General features: G+C 48.3%; 1 protein-coding gene across 4 annotated transcripts; it reads right to left on the bottom strand.

Annotated features, from left to right (window-relative positions):
- Window positions 1–10,640: 10,640 nt before the first annotated feature.
- Cd19 (CD19 molecule) lies at window positions 10,641–16,755 on the bottom strand. Of its 4 annotated transcripts, none has more exons than XM_052763490.1 (15): window positions 16,655–16,755; window positions 16,173–16,439; window positions 15,680–15,886; window positions 15,270–15,548; window positions 13,981–14,091; window positions 13,679–13,727; window positions 13,364–13,452; window positions 12,920–13,021; window positions 12,696–12,797; window positions 12,549–12,617; window positions 12,396–12,452; window positions 12,243–12,299; window positions 11,191–11,280; window positions 10,986–11,092; window positions 10,641–10,830 (listed from the first exon to the last, which is right to left on the bottom strand). In XM_052763490.1, exons 1-14 carry the CDS (start codon window positions 16,740–16,742, stop codon window positions 11,001–11,003), a joined length of 1,659 nt encoding a protein of 552 aa, XP_052619450.1. In that variant the 5' UTR covers window positions 16,743–16,755; the 3' UTR covers window positions 10,641–10,830; window positions 10,986–11,000. The 4 variants fall into 4 exon arrangements, with proteins under 4 accessions (XP_052619450.1, XP_052619451.1, XP_052619452.1 ...); XM_052763491.1 differs by having other exon boundaries at window positions 11,191–11,277; XM_052763492.1 differs by having other exon boundaries at window positions 13,981–14,088.
- Window positions 16,756–17,068: the final 313 nt, after the last annotated feature.

The raw sequence follows: 17,068 nt of genomic DNA, 5'->3' as shown, positions 1-17,068 counted from the left end.
ACGGGATAAACCGGTTGGCCGGAACATTAGAAGCTGAGGACTAAGGCCTATGTCTTCGGGGGTTAATATCCATTTGTCTCCTCAACCTCGGTGTGACAGGAGTTCCATTCAACACTAAACACTTTCATACATGTCACCTCGGACATCCTCTACAAACACAATTATCAACACAACATATACCTTAGCACAGCACAACTCAGAAACACGTTTTAGGGCGAGTACAAATTAAAATAAGATGCTCACTTCTTCCCTGTTGCAAAGAGAAGAGGCTTCGAGCTCCTCCCTTTCCTGTTCTTTGAAATACCGATGCTCCTCGATTTATAGTGGGGTTACTTCTGATAAAGGCCTCGCATTTACTACACCTAGCCTACAGAGCCCGGCAGCTCATCAACACAGTTTACTACAGAGGGATTACAGGCTGATTAGGAGCTGTGCTGCCCCTGGCCAGCACAATATGATGCATGAATAGCTAGTTTAGGGAAAGAAACAACTTGAAAATTGAGAGAGGGGTCCCTACTGCTGATCTATTGTTTGTCTGCTGGTCAATACCCTCTTGCATGTAGAGCATCAATTGGAAAAATGTAAGTACTGCCAGTCAGTAACATGTTTGTGCATATGTTACTCCTAAAGTCTTAATAAATCCCTTGCTTTTTCACAACTCAGCAATTCATAGAAGAGCCTTGTCTTTGAAATGCAGGCATCAAAGGAAATAGCTACTCAGGCTTCTGGTTCAATGAGAGGGTCAAAGCCTAGATTCAGAGGTGGTCTTGTGTTGGCAGAAGTTTCCTGTCCCGACCACTTGCTCCCAAATAACTGGCAGCCATTTCCCAAATAACTGACTCAGAGACTTAATATAAATTATAACTGCTCAGCCAATAGCTCAGGCTTGTTACTAGCTAACACTTAGCATTTTAAATTAACTCATTTCTATTAATCTATGTGCTGCCATGTGGCTCATGCCTTGTTGCCTCATTTTGTACATGCCCTGCTCCCTCTGCATCTGGCTGGCAACTCCTCTGATTCTGCCCTTCCTCATCCCATCATTCTCAGCTTGGCTTTCCTGCCTAACTTTATCCTGTTCACCTACTGGCCAGTCAGCTTGTTTATTAAACCAATCATAGTGACATATGTTCACACGGTGCACAGAAGGATTCTTCCACAGTAGTCTTGTTCCAACATTCTCCTTCCACTGTCATAAATTATAAGTTCCTTGTATTACTCTTGACCCCATAAAGCCAATTAGCTAATAGAGTTTGTCTCCCCATTTACCGTGATATAGTTCAGATGGACAGACCTGGAGAGATGCCTCAGTGGGGTAAGAGTCCTTTCAGAAGACCCAGGTTCAGTTCCCAGCACCCACGTGGCGGCTTGCAACCACCTGAAATTCCAGTTGCAGGGTATCCAAAGCCCTCTTCTGGCCTCTGTGAGTACCTTCATGCATGCAGTGCATAGACAAACAAGCAGTCACAAGTCGCATACACATAGACACACATAAAAACAATTTTTTCTTTGAAGTTAAGATGGCTATTGTGGGATATTATTTTAACTAGGCAAAGATGTGTTACATTTGTTTATACTGAATGTGTTTAACTATATGAAGATGTGTTGCATTTGTTTAATTGTGTAAAGATGTGTTGCTGTTTCACCTTGCCTGCCTAAGGCACCTGATTGGTCTAATAAAAATCTGAATGTCCAATAGCTAGGCAGTAGAGGGATAAGCAGGGCTGGTGGGTAGAGAGAATAAATAAAAGGAGGAATCCAGGCTCCAGAGAGAAAGAGAGGGAGATGCCCAGGGCCGCCAGCCAGCCGCCAGGCAGCCACCAGCCAGCCGCCAGCCAGCCGCCAGCCAGCCGCCAGCCAGCCGCCAGCCAGCCAGACACAGAGTAAGCAGAGAAGTAGGACATACAGAAGGAAATAAAGGTAAAAAGCCCCAAGGTAAAATGTAGATGAAGAGAAACAGGTTAATTTAAGTTATAAGAGTTAAGTTATAAGTGGGACTAGCATAAAATAAGGCTAAGCATTACTAACTAATAATAAATCTCCATGTCATGATTTGGGAGCAGGTTGGTGGCCCAAAAGAAGGCCTGCTACAGATGACTTTGTGTTTTACTGAAAGATGTTATCAGAGGCTGCAAAGGTGGCTCAGTGATTAAGAGCACTGACTGCTCTTCCAGAGGACCTGGGTTCAATTCCCAGCACCCACATGGCAGCTCACAAATGTCTGTAACTCCAGTTCCAGAAGCTCCAATCTCCTCAGGCACTGCATGCACATGGTACACAAACATGCAGACAAAACACTCATACACAAAATAAATGGATTTTTTAATTTAAAAATCTTATTAGGAAACCAGGTCCAAGAACTTATCAGACAGGCCAGACCAAGGAAAGAGTATAACTCCCTCACACGGAGCCCATAAGGTGATGGACACCTAGCACTGTGATGGGACCTGTCACTTGATACCTGACAGGTACATCATGGACTGACGAGTAAAGGGTTCTCTGACTTTCCCTGGAGCTTCAGCTTGGCTCAGTTTCCCCCTGTTGCCTTGTCCTACGCAACTGCCTGCCCCTACACCTGTTTGCCTGTCCCACCTGGGCTTAAAGTCACCATTTCCTGCTTTCAAACCCTGGTTTCAGCCACTGACTATTCAGATAGGTTTCTTCCTATCACTGGTCTGGTTAGTTATCAATACAGACTCTCTCAACTCACCTCTGAAACCTTTTGTTGTTCTTGCTTTGGTTTGTTGTTGTTTGGGGGTTTTGGTTTTTTCGATACAGGGTTTCTCTGTGTTGTTTTAGCGCTTGTCCTGGATCTCACTCTGTAGCCCAGGCTGGCCTCTAATTCACAGAGATCCGCCTGGCTCTGCCTCTTGAGTGCTGTGATTAAAGGCGTGCACCACCACCCCGCCACTTCTGGAACCTTTTGGACTCTGTTGCAACCTTCTGTATTTATTCTGTAAACCATATATATGTATGTAGATATAATTTACTGAATGCTGTTTCATGTGAGAGCTAGTAATTATGATTGGAATAAAAGAACCTGCATTCGCCTTGGCTGGATCTAAAATAGGTGGGGTTTATGTTTCAAATTGCTGCCATTAAAATCACTGACATTTGTGAATTTAATGTTCCTCAGTAAGTTCTGTCACTGAAAAGACACAAACATCTTTATGTTTCCAGCATAAGGTGCTTGTGACATAGCTCTGCAGCAAGTCCCCTTACCCACTGAGGCATCTTGCAGACAATTTATTAATTTATTGTACCAATTGTATTAATACTCTCTCTATATATGAGTGAGATTAATTAGTTTGGCTTACATATGGTCTGGGTTATCAAACAATAGTCCCTCAGTCTGTGAGGCTAAATGTCTCTGCCATCCCAATCTAGTGCTGAAGGCCTGGAGGGTTTCTGGAGAGCTGCTGATCCTCAGTCTACGTTGGAAGCCCAGGGAAGTCAGCTTTGGCATCAGTGTGGTGATGCCCCGGGAGCAGGGTGGATGAGCTTGCCAGCAGAGTGAAGGCAGCAGACACAAAGCCGAGTTTCCTTCTTCCTCATCCTTTATCCAGGATGCTATTCCCACTGAGATAATCCCTCACAGGAGTTTCCAGAGACTTGCATTTAGATGATTACTTACACACACACACACACACACACACACACACACACACACACACACACATACACACATACACACACACACACACACACACACCACACACACCAGTTTTTAGCCAAGTCTCACTATGTAGCTCCAACTGGCCTGGTCCAGATTCTTCTGCTGCTTCGGCCTTGTGAGTGTTGGGGTCACAGGTGTGCACTACCACCCACGGTTCCGAATGGCATCTTGACTGTGGTCCACAGCCCATCCAGGACACCGCTACTACCATACAACAGTGACAACCCCTCCAACACCTGCCTCAACTCAAAAGCACCTCAGATGCTCCAAAGTGACTCAGCCCTGGTCAGGATTAAAGACACACAGCCACCAGCAGGTGGGGCTCTTTTCCTGGGGTCTAACCAAGAATGGCAAGGTCTTCCAGCTCTACTCAGTAGCCAAGCTGGACTATATGCCCCATGCAGACCAAAATATGCCGCCCTGCAGCGTACTTCTTTGACATATTTTTCGGTGACTATTTATAAAAATGCAGATGAATATGTAGCTCTGGAAAGTCATCCTCTGTAGAAGAAACCTCTGTAAAGGAAATGCACGTTAGGCTTGTCCACAGTAAGGCCAAGTGGTGCAACACACCTGTAATCCCAGCACAAGGAAGATTGAGACAGAAGGATCATGAGTTCAAGACCAACCTGGGCTAAATAGCAAGACTATGTCAAGATGGAGGGGGAGGAGGAAGAGAGGAAGAAAGGAAAGAAATAGGAAGGAAGGAAGGAAGGAAGGAAGGGAGGGAGGGAGGGAGGGAGGGAGGGAGGAAGGAAGGAAGGAAGGACAGACAAGACAAGAAAAATGAAAAGTAAACAGGTGATGTGAGACAAAAGCATTTTCTGGACCTCACATGGCTTGCCTCTACTTCCCCAAGAAGTCCCAAGCCCCTGTTTCCTCTGTAGCTCAGGATAATACATAAACTTCAGTCATCTGCCCCCACCACTTTTTTTAAAAGGGTTCTTTTGTTGTTGAGACAAGATCTCTATATAACCGTGGCTTTCCTGTAACTCACTATGTAGACCAGACTGTCCTTGAACTCACAGAGATCCGGTTGCCTCTGCCTTCCAAGTAATAAAATGAAAGGCGTGCACCACTTCATTCTGGCCCCACCACTTTTTTGTGTGACTGTCATAAATATGCACATAATTAAAATTATTTTTCTCTTGTTCCATTTTTTTTTCCATTTTTTTTTTTTGGTTTTTTCGAGACAGGGTTTCTCTGTGTAGCTTTGCGCCTTTCCTGGATCTCGCGCCGTAGACCAGGCTGGCCTCGAACTCACAGAGATCCGCCTGGCTCTGCCTCCCGAGTGCTGGGATTAAAGGCGTGCACCACTACCGCCCGGCTATTTTTCTCTTGTTAATCTGTCAGTTTTTCTAGAGATTTATTTATCAAACTTTCAGACAGAGAGGAAATTTTTTCCTTATAAAATGATTTATTTTTGTTTTTAAGTGTATGGTGTTTTGCCTGCATGTTTTTCTGTGTATGACATGCATGCAGTGCCCGTGGAGGTCAGAAGAGAGCATCAGATCCCACGGAACTGAGGCTACAGGTGTTGTGAGCCTCCATGTGGGAAATTCATCTCAGGTCCTCTGCAAGAGCAGTCAATAGTCCTCTTCAGCACTGAGCCATGTCTCCAGCCCTAAACTTTCCTTTTTGTTTTCTCTTTTAGAGGTAGATTCTCACTCTCTTAACCAGGCTGACATTAAACTATGGAGCCAAGTAGCCAGGACTGCAGGGGCACAGTGGGCCTAAATGAAACTTTAACTCCTCTACCTCCCTTTCCCAACATTGGGCCTATCTGGGAAGTAACTGCAAGCTTAGGGGTGCAGGGAGAGACACTGAGAACCTGAAATTTTCTCCAAGTCTGGCTCAAGAACTGAGAGTGGTCCAGGCCCTGTCCAAAACTAGAAGCATGGAACAGTAAGTTGGGCCGCTTTGAGACGTGACTCCTTCATAGGGAGGTCTCTATATAATGCTTTGGTGGTTTGTGGCTCCTGGTATACAAAAGAACCTCAATAAAGGCCAGATTCTAATAACAGTTCATGTTAGAGCTTACTATGCTACCGCCAGGTATGTTCACATCATCCACTCGGGGGTTGGGTGGTTAGTGTGCTTCCTTCCCTAGCATGAGCAAGACCTGAAGTTTGATTCCCAGCACCACAAATCATTAGAAAGATTAATTCAGAAAGAAACCGTCACCGCTGTCCTTGTTTCTCCCATCAGGAAACTGCCATATGGAGACCTTGAAGCACAGAGCCGGGGAGGGGAGGAGCTGGTGTTTCAAACCCGGACAGTCTGCACCGAGCCACTGTCAGCAGAGCTCCGCTCCAACCGTAGCACCCCTAGACGACAGAGCCCACCAAAGTGTCTCTGTCCTCTGCCCTGAATACACGGTACCCGCAAGGAGTACTTCTCACAACCCATCGCTCCGCGTCCACTCCCCTTCCTTCTCACCTCTGAGTCCTTGATGTGCTTCCAGCACAGCTGACCTCGAACTCACTGGATAGCACAGGCTAGCCTCTCAACTCTGGCGGGTCCTCCTGCCTTAGCCTCTCGAGTGCTGGGATCACAGACGTGAGGCAGCACATCCAGCTCACAGGCAAGAGCTAAAATGAAGCAGGCTGGGTGATGGGCAGCAGAGAGGGAATTCTGGGCATGAGAGGGCCTACATGGAAGAATGGGTATTCAGGCAAATGCAGGTGGCTTTGCTATTGAGATGGAAGCCCAAGGAAACGCCGGAGGTTCAAACCCTTAAACATGCATATATTATGTGGATTTAACAAGGAGCCTTTCTTTAGTGGTTTGAGTTTTGAAGCCTGGGAGTAGAGCTCCAGGTTTCTCCCATGCTACGCAAGTACTACAGCACTGAGTCATACCCTTAAGCCATTTTTTTTAAATAATTGAGCTCAAAAGCAGAATCCTCATGATGCCAGAAATTAAGAAATCAAAGCCTCCATAATGGGTGAGCAGGGAAATGTGTGGTCAAGCAGCTCATGAGGTTTGCAAGAGTCCTAGAACAGAAGTTTGAATACCTGACTGGGGACAGAGGTGGAAACTGGGGCCCTTGGAACAACACAGAGCTGAAATGGAGCTTCTCCTGAGGCTAGAGACTAAGGAAGGACTGCCTCTCTTCTGGGCACAGACAATGAAGAAAAATTCTTCCCTGAGCCCTGGCCTTCGACATGAGAGTAAAAGTCATTGTGCAGGCTAAGGGAGTATCTCAGTCAATAGTGTTTACTAACATTTGTGAGGTTCTGTGTTCCATCCCCAGCACCACGTTATCCACACACACACCTCTGATCCCACAACTGAGGAGGAGAAGCAGGAAGGTCAGAAGCCCAAGGCCACCCTAGGCTATAGAGAGAGCTGGAAGCCATGTATACATGAGAACCTGTCTCAAAAACAAGATAAAATACAAACTCTAGGGACTGGAGATATGGCTCAGCAGTTAAGAGCACTTGCAGTTCTTACAGAGGACCTGCATTCTGGAAACAGAACTCACATAGAGACTCACAACCATCTGTAACTCCAGTTCCAGGACATCTGATGCTCTCTTCTGACCTCTGTGGGTTCCAGGCACATACATGGTACATATATATGTAGGCAAAACATATAATACATATCACACATACATACACATAACTCATACACATAAAATATATATAAAAAAGAACACTGGAAAGTTTGTTTTGTTTTGTTTTATGTAGTCCCACAGAGAGCTTTGAAATTTCTTTTAAATAGGTTTTGTTGGATGATGGTGGAGCATACCTTTAATCCCAGCACTAGGGAGGCAGAGGCAGGTGGATCTCTGAGTTTAGCCTTGTCTACAGAGTGAGTTCCAAGACAGCCAGGACTACACAGAGAAACCCTGTCTCGGAAGGGCAGGGGGGCGGGAGGGGTGGGGGAAGAAGGAAGAAGGAAGGAAGAAGGGAAGGAAGGAAGGAAGGAAGGAAGGAAGGAAGGAAGGAAGGAAAAAAGAAAGAAGAAAGAAAGAAAGGAAGGAAGGAAGGAAGGAAGAAAGAAAGGAAGGAAGGAAGGAAGGAAGGAAGGAAGGAAGGAAGGAAGGAAGAAAGAAAGAAAGCGGAGGAGGGAGGGAGAGACAGACAGACAGACAGACTAGGTTTCACAGACTGGAGAGATGACTCAGTGATTAGGAGCACTGGCTGCTCTTCTAGAGGACCTGGGTTTGATTCCCAACAACCATGTGGCAGTTCACAACCATTTATAACTCCAATCCCAAGGAATCCAATATCCTCTTCTGGCCTCCTCAGGCACCAGGTAGGTATGTGGTGCACAGACATACAGACAGACAAAACACCCATACACATGAAATAATAAACATCTTTAATCTTTTTAAAAAGAAAGACTAGGTTTCAGATGCCAGTCTGAGTTTTAAAAGGCCAGAGAGCTGGGGACAATGGTGGCAGGGAGATCAGGACCAATGGAGGACATTGGGAATCAGTGACCAGTGCCATCTCACTTGGTCACTGTTGATGGCCTGGAGCTTGCTCAGGATAGTTTCTAGGGCTGAAGACGTGCTCTGAAAGGTCTTGCAGGCGGGGTTTGTGTAAGGACAAGGCTCCACCCACGTACACCAAGTGGAGAGACAGGGCGACTACATGCTTCAGACTTTAGTCATGTGACCCAAGATGTGTCACTTAGCTTCTCCAAAGCTCAGTTCCCCTTCTACAGTATTGTGTGAGGAAGGAGGGGGCTGGGCTATAGCTCAGTGATGGAGCACAGCCCTAACATACCCAGAGCCCCGTGTGTCGTCTCCAGCACCACAATGTACACAAATAAAGAACCAGAATGGGGAGCATCGAGGTTGAATGTGGACAGAGAACTAGAGTACGAGGCCTCACCATGTACTAACTAGACAAGTCTTGGCATGTTACTTCTCTCCTCAGCCTGCCTCAATCTCTCCATCCATGAAGCTGTCATACTTAGAGGGTTTTGGGGAAGATGACATGACTTAATAAACATAATCTGCTAATACAGGAAAAAAATATTCAAATTCTTTTCTTCCTGCACTCTAAGTAACAATCACCACAGATTTGTATGATCCCAAAAAGGTATGGAGATTTCTCTCCACCAACAAGTGACTAATTTTCCAGGGGACACCAAGTGACAGCCTTTAATCTTGCTGAGTACTGACAAAGTCTACCCGGAGACGTCAGAACCGGAAGGATGAGGGCAGCAGTCCCAAGGCTGGCCCCTGCTGCACCCCCAGAGCACCCCCAAGTTGTCTACTTGTGCTGCTTTGTTCTGAGACCAGGTGGCCTTGAACTCCATCCTCCTGCCTTAGCCTCCTAAATCCGAAGACTATACTTAGTGCACCACACCTGTGCTTTGGAGAAACTGATACAAATCAGGGTTCCCACAAGCCTCTTCATGGGCTCAATTCACTTTCTAAAAGCCTCCACGTGCTCAGCAGCCTCGGTGTTCTCCAAACCTGTCCCCTCTTTTCTGCTTTTGTTTTCGTAGTCCAAGCTGGCCTGGAACATCCGATCCTCTTGCTTCATCCCTCCAGATTTATACATAGGCATGACTGACTACCTCAATGGCCATCAACCTAACCTTCAGTCCTCTCCCCTTTCTGGAGGCTGGATGAGCTGAAATTCCCAACCCTCTAATCCTACCTGGTCTCACTGAAGACCATTCTCATCCTGAAGCTACCAACCATCAGTGCTGCCAACCATCAGTCAACTTACTGGTGTACACACACACACACACACACACACACACACACACACACACACACACTTCAGAGATGCTTAGAATTCTACACATTGAACACCAGGAAATACAGGATTATCTTTGTGAGTTTGAGGCCAGCCTGGTCTACAGAGCAAGTTCCAGGACAGAGAAACCCTGTCTCAAAAAGAAAACAAAAATCTACCAAACATATATTTCATAAAGCTTCAAGTATGGCTGGGTAGCACAGTGTTCTCGGTAGCGTGTGTGAGGCCCTAGGTTTGACAAACAGTAGCATTCAATTGTAGTTCCAACTAGTCATGAGGCAAGGGTATCCCTTGAGCCCATGTGATCAAGACCAGGATGGACAGATAGTGTGCTGGTTAGTTTTTGTCAATTTGACAGAATATGGAGTCATCTGGGAAGAGGGATTCTAAACTGAGAAAATGCCTCCATCAATTGGCCTGTAGGTAAGTCCATGAGGCATGTTCTTGATTAATGATTTCAGAGGGCCCAGCCCACTGTGGGCAGTTTCACCCCTGGGTAAGTAGCCCTGGGTTCTATAAGAAAGCAGACTGAGCAAGTCATGGAGAGCAAGCCAGTAAACAGCACTCCTTCATGGCTTCTGCATCAGCTCCTGCCTCCAAATCCTGCCTTGAGTTCCTGCCCTGACTTCCCTGGGTGATAGGCTACAAGCTGTAAGATGAAATAAACCCTTTCCTCCCCAAGTTGCTTTTGGTTGTGGTGGTTTATCACAGAAATAGAAACCCTAAGTAAGATACATATCAAAAATCTCATCTCAAAAAATTCTCATTCTCTCTCTCTCTCTCTCTCTCTCTCTCTCTCTCTCTCTCTCTCTCTCCACACACACACACACACACACACACACACACACACACACACACACACTTCAGTTCCACACGTAAATTTACTTTGATAAATCCTGGCATACTCAAGAAGTTTATGACCTTATTGAAGGATGAAATGGCTCATAGATGTTAATGCTTAGAATAGAGAAGACAAAAAAAATCTGTAGTGATGCTAGACAATGTTTTCTAACTAGACTGCCAATCCCATCACGGCCTCTTCCTCATGGGACATCAGCTGCATGGTGGATGACCATATCGGCATCCCTGGAGGTTCGGAAGGTGGCTAATGCCAAGCCCTGGGGAGGCCGGAGCCAGGCTGGATTCAAACTGCAGCCCTCCTTCCTTTGGGTGATTCGGGAGTGCATCTGACCCCATCTTTCCTTCCTCTCCCACGCAAGGGCATTGCTTCAGAGAACTCGAGTGGCTTGTTGAGTTTATTTGGGGAACATAAAAAGGGTGGGAAGGAAGCTTTGTACATGCGTTTGAGGGTGTGTGTGTCCACATACACACATCCTAAACAAGGTTATTTCAGTGACCGACACCATCTGCTTGGGACCTCCAGATTTCAGAGTTGGATGTGGTTCTTGGGGCCTGAGGAAGCCCAGGCTATGTAGAAAAAAACAGGGATGGGCAGGCGTCGAGGCCCCATCCATCTGGCCCTAGAAACCCTTCCCCTTCCTTTCCCCATAAGCCAGCGCTGCACTACCATACGTATTTATCCCCCTCTTCCTCCCCTTTCCCAGGGGCAGTGTCCAGCTCACCTAGTCACTTGGGAGTCACCTGGTATCCCAAGTCCCCATGTGGTCCTCTCCTCCCCATGCTGGTTCTGTATCATCAGATTTATCCATGTTTTCATAAGAGTCTGCATCTAGATAAGACCAGGAAAAAGGAAAGTATCAACAGGATGGGAAGAAGGCAGGAGGGAGTGGTCCAGAGGACAACTGAGAAGCGTGCAGAAGCACCCACCTTCCTCATGACTGGGACCAGACCGAATCGATCGGAGCTGGGGAGCTGCATACAGTATCCCTCTCATATCCTCATAGGACTGGGACCCTGCTTAGGTAGGGAATGGAAAATTAGAGACCCTGAAACCCTGCTGGGGCTTCGGGGGAGGGAAGTGCCGCATACCACGAGGCAGGAGCCAGGTAGGGAAAAGTGGAAACTTCTCATGTCAAACTAGGAATGATTTGCTCAGCATCAAAATCCTACTCAGAGCCGGGCGGTGGTGGCACAAGCCTTTAATACAAGCACTCAGGAGCCTGAGGCAGGCCAATCTCTGCGAGTTCAAGGCTAGCCTGGCCTACAGAGTGAGTTCCAGGACAGCCAGGTCTACACAGAGAAATCCAACTCGAAAAACAAACAACAACAATAAAAAAGATCCTACTCAGGGTTGGGGATTTAGCTCAGTGGTAGAGCACTTGCTTAACAAGTGCAAGGCCCTGGGTTCAGTCCTCAGCTCCAGAAAATAAAATAAAAAAATTAAAAAAAAAAGATCCTACTCAGTCTTAGGATGGCCAAGGCCAAAGGAAGAGTCAAGAACAGAATTGGGAAGAGTCAAAGTCAAGATCACAGGAAATTACACAGACAGCTGGAGTCAAGGTTAAGACTCCATTAGACTGGGGTTTAGTAGAGGTCAAACTCCAGGTGGGAAAACATTGGCTTCAATTTTTTTGTTGGCTGGTTGGGTATTTTTTGTTTCGTTTTTGCTACAAGGCTTCAGCCTAGGCTGGCCTGGAATTCACTTAAGCACCTCAGGCTAGCCTCAAGCCCATGGCCATCTTCCTGCCTCAGCCTCCCTCCCACAGATTTGGGATTCCAGACACGGACAACTATGCCAGGCCCACTTGGGTCAACACTGATGTTCAAGGTTAGAGATGGTATAAATACTAGGAAAACAGGATAGCGGGTGGGGGTCGGAGTCAGGAATGAAGCCTAATATGAGGCTTGGGCTTGGGGTCAAAGCTAAGATTATATCAGCCTGAATTGACCAAATAAGGGTGATCCTAAGCATCTCTCACCAAGCGAGGATGCTTCTCGGCTGGGGTCCCAGGCAGACCCGTGGGGGCTCAGGAAGTCTGGAACAAGAAGAGACACATCATTTTTTTTCTCCTGGTCTCCAGCCTTGTCCCAGAGTGACCACTTTTCACTCACTCACACACACACATACAGACCCATTGTCCTGCCAACTGGTTGGGCCAGCTCCTCGTCTGCATTTTCATAAGACTCGGCTGTGGAAGAGAGAACACAGTGTTCCTGTGTGTTAGGAGCTCTATAGCACCAAGCATGCTTTCCTGGCCACCAGCCCCGCAAGGACCCCACATTACCGTTAGAGAAGGAGTCTTCCTCCCCTGGACCCGTGGCCTCATCGTCAGGGTTCTCATAACCACTACCATCTGGTACAGAAAAAGGGGCATCTCTAACAGAGGTCCACAGTCGGGGAAGTGTCGGGACCAGGGGAAGTGGGGCCTCACCCTGAGAAAGCTGGTCCTGCCCAAGGTTGGAGTCATTCTCATAGAACTCAGAACCCTCCTCGCTGTCTGGCTCTTCATAGGCCTCCCCTTCTTCTTCCAGCTCTGAATTTGGGACCAGTGTGGAGAACTGAGTTATCAATATCTCCTCCTCCACCCCCAGTCCACTGATCCCACCGCAGGCTGCTCTAACATTCTCAAAGTGAAGAAGGATCCTTCAATCTGACCTGTCTCATGGCTCTGAGCTCCAGTGTCCTGGACTTCAATGCGCGGGTTGCCATAGGACCCACTGGCACTCCCCAGGCCAGCAGCCCAACGCTGAGAGTGGGCTAGTGAAAAAGAGTATTTTAAAATGGTCATCAGAGACAGGGCGAGAAGGAGACAATGCTTTAGGCTCTGCATAAAGCCTCTGTGCACCAGGGTAACTGGCCTTGAACCATGGGGAAGGGACCTAAATCTGGGGCTTGGTCTCAAGTTCCAGGACAAGGTTGTGTTCTGACCAAGGCCCAGGGGCTGGCCTCGGCTGATCTGGTGGGACTCGGCACTGTGCTCTGCTCTGGGGAAGGCTCTGCTCTCAGAAGACTGGAGAAATGAAGACAAGGGGCAGCTGGCTGGCTCTGGAGGGAAGGATTTGAGTCGAAGGCCTCTGCTGGGGTGGGGAGGGCGCTCACCTGAGCCGGAGGTGGGTGTCGGAAGGGAGAGCACGTTCCCATACTGATTTTGGGTCCCGTTTCCTGAGGGAGGGGTCACTTTGAAGAATCTGGGGGGAGAAAGGGTTGGTGCACCTTGAGGCTGAACCATGTAGGGATTCTCCGTTCTAGTCTGTTCTGGAGGTTAACTGTGTAGGGACAGTCTACTAGCGAGTTGGGGACCGTGCCAAGGAAGGTGATTTTGGAGGCAGCCTCTGAACTTGGGTAGTATTTCAACCACAGAGATGGTGCCAAGGCCCCCAGGATGGAAGAAAGAGTGTAAAGCTGCTACTTTACCTCCTGGCCGGGTCCATCATTCGCTTTCTTTTCTTCTTCAGGATAAGGGCTGGTGGGATTTAAAGAGATCGATCAGAGCGGGGTGGGGGTGGGGCTGCCTGGCAGGAGGAGAATTTGGGGGACACAGGGGAGGTCCTTTGGTTCACTAGAGGAGATGGTTGTACAAACACTAGGGTCCCTGGGAAGTTTGGGAGGTGTTAAAGAAGAAAGGGCAGGGCTGTGGGACATGTCAGATCGCTCAGTGTGGCTTTATTCTGGGAAAGATCGGGTAGAATTTGGAGAAACTGGGAGGCATGACTCACCTCTTCGAAAATAGACAAAAGCCACCAGAGAAGCCATACAGAAGATGAGATACACTATAGTCACAACTGGGACCATCCATCCACCAGTCCTCAGCAGCCAGAGCCACACTGCTAGGAGGAAGGCGCTGTGAGACAAGGGTCCCATACTGCGTCACTTACTCCCCAACCCCTCCAGGGACATATGGGAGATATATCTTAAAGACTTTAAAGTCTTGAGCTCCACAGAGGGTTCTTCTCCACTGAGGAACTGTTCTTCCCAGGAGGACAAGGAGTATTCCACAGAGCACAAGACACCATCTAACAAACCACGTACAGAGCATGGGTATTATCCAAGCAATGTCAGGATTAGGGGAAGGTTAATTCTGCAGTTAAGGATAATCATGGCCAAAATGTAGGGCAAAGTGAGTTTACCAAGTTAGAATCCAATGTGTTGAGATCAAGTTTGGAGTGGAAGTGGAGGTAGCATTTAAGGGTTGTGGTCAGGATAGCACAGTAGGATTGTATTGAGGAGACAGCAAAGGCATGACATTGTAGCCGGTTTGATGGATGGAGTGAGGAAAAGGAAGAAAGTCAAGCTCCTCAACTTGGGCACATGACCCATGTTCCACCCAAGAGCTTGTTCAAAGCCACCCAGAAGAGTACAGGTGGGAAAGATGCTGAGTTTGACTTTATATAGCAAGCCAGGGATGTCCATGGGACATCAAATGTCAATTCCAGGAGATGGCTGGGTATGGGAAGTGTGGAGCCCAGGGTAGATAGAAGCCATGGGAAACTAGGAGCCGTGGGAGGATGCCAAATGAGAATAGGGTGTGGATAGGAGTGAATACAAGACCCAGGACTCCAACGGGGAGGGTTTGGGAGGAAGAGGTCACCAAAGCTCACAGGAGAAGACCCAGAAAAACTAGTTCTCAGAAGCAATGAACAAAGAGCTACAGTTAGTATTCAGTGTACAAACTGGAGTTTGGGGTGAGGCTCGAAGCTGGTCCTAGTGCTAAACTGGCTTAAAACTTATATTCATGCCTCAGTCTCCCAAGTTCTAGGGTTACTGTTGTGCACCACCAGCCTCCTGTCTGTCTGTCTGTCTGTCTGTCTGTCTCTGTCTACACACACACACACACACACACACACACACACACACACACACACACACACACACACTGTGCTAGGGATGGAACCCAGGGCCTCATACATGCTAAATACACACACTACCCCTGAACCACAATTCTTTTTAACCCTTCTAATTCTTTCAGTAATTCCACACAGATTCCCAGAATTGAGAGAAACCCTACCTGACCTTGCAATGACCTTCACATGCATCTCGATGGTCAGGTTTCCATGGAGACAATAATAGGTACCTTCATCTAAAGCTGTGGCTTGAGGCAGTGACAGAACACGCCCCCAAACCCACATCTCTCGGACTGGGTGCTCTCCCCTAAGGCTTAGGCTCGGTAATGAAACATTAGGTCTCCTAGGATGCACATGGGCCCAGGAGATGGAGCCTCTGGCCAATGGGACAGGGGGTACCCCACAGGACAGCCAAAGTGTGGAGCCAGGGGCTACAGTGAGATCTAGAGTATGGAGAGAAAAGGTAATGAAAATATAATCCATGGGGTCTCATCTCCCCAAACCCTCCAGTTCCCAGCACCATCCCTATCCTTGGGTCCCCACTTCCCAGCCTCCCCAAGCACTGTCCCCTTACCTTGGTTGATGAGAGTCTGATTCTGACTGACCCTCTGTGGGGCACATACAGTCCCTGTCCCCACGGCCTCAGGGTGGTCTTTAGCCCACACATACAGCCAGGAAATGTTTCGGGAACCAGAAGCAGGCCTATGGCTCTCTGAGGACCTGTTCTCCAGGCCACAGTCCATGTCCCTTATATCCGAAGCGTTCCAGCGGAACAGCTCCCCTGGGAAGAAACCCCAAGCCATACATAGAACATGAGACGGGGAGATACAGAGACCCAGAAAGGCAGAGCCAGAGATACAGAGAGAAAGCAACTATGATTGACAGAAGAGCGAGACAGAGATGTGGGGTAGCTCAGAGTAGTTACCAAGCCATGGGAACCAGCTGCCTATAACTAACCCCCTCCTCCTCAGTCGCTGTAGCCCTACCTAGACTGAAAAACTTTCCCAGTCCTTGGAGAGCCCCACTTTCCAATCAACCCCCACTACCCAGCTCTGCCAGGCACTCACCACTGTCCTCCAGGTTCACTGTCCAGGCAGGCTGCCAGGTATCCTTGAAAGGGGGACTCTTATGGCACAGGTAGAAGCCCCCCATATGGTCCGAGACGTTGATAATGACTAGCCAGATTCCCAGGGGCCCCACCTGCAGGCCCAGGCCTGGGGACCCTAGGGTCAGCTCCAAGAAGGGGGTTGACTGATTCCCTCGATACCAGGCCAGCTTCTCAGAAGAGACCCGTGAGGGGTCTGGGAGGCATGGCAGCAAAATGTTGCTTCCCTCTGTGGGGAGAGAAAGAGGGGAGCCCCAGTCCCCCTTCCTTCCTCATAAACCAAAGGACCCCAGAAGTTCACCATATGGGAAGTCCTGAGGGTCTCTTCTGACTCCTCCCAGAAGTTTACTAAGAAAATGGAGGCCCAGAGAAGGCCAGGTACTCATCCCAAAACCCAGGCTTCCAAACCCAGCTCCTTCCCTTCAGAAAGACAGGCAGACATACCTTCTACCTCCACCAGGATCGGCTTCTGGGTCCTGCCTCCTACAAGGATAAGGAAGAAGAGGCAGGAGACGGGGAGAGGAGATGGCATGGTAGCCGGGCTCCCCGGGGCACTCAGCTTCTGTGTGCCGCGCGGAGAATGCTGGGGCGAGCAGGACGCTGGTGGGCAATGAACCATGGGTGTCTGCGGGGGTGGTGGCAGTCCCCCTATGGAGGAAAGGGGTGGTCACACCTTAGGCCTCCTTTTGCAGGCACTGTTCTAGATCCACAACAGTTGTCCCCTCCCTGCCGCCCAGCACTTAGCCCTTATGTATGACCTTATGTATGTTTCAGCATGGAAGCCCCATGGGGCGAAGCTAACATCTTCACCACGCCTCGCACCGTGTTTTCCACATAGTGGTAGCTGGTGAATATTTG

This window comes from Peromyscus californicus, unplaced genomic scaffold, assembly GCF_007827085.1.
Source record: "Peromyscus californicus insignis strain IS unplaced genomic scaffold, ASM782708v3 Scaffold_4__1_contigs__length_199733344, whole genome shotgun sequence".
In the NCBI taxonomy this organism is placed as follows: Eukaryota; Metazoa; Chordata; class Mammalia; order Rodentia; family Cricetidae; genus Peromyscus; species Peromyscus californicus.
This window is presented reverse-complemented; position numbering and strand designations above follow the sequence as displayed.

Bases quoted from the DNA above. Each gene is read 5' to 3' on its own strand.
- Cd19 (XM_052763490.1), bottom strand. From the start codon at position 16,742: ATGCCATCTCCTCTCCCCGTCTCCTGCCTCTTCTTCCTTATCCTTGTA. The intron at 16,440-16,654 runs GTATGTCTGCCT...CTCTCCCCACAG, and splicing joins GATCCTGGTGGAGGTAGAAG to AGGGAAGCAACATTTTGCTG. The intron at 15,887-16,172 runs GTGAGTGCCTGG...GTTTCTTCCCAG, and splicing joins AGTGAACCTGGAGGACAGTG to GGGAGCTGTTCCGCTGGAAC.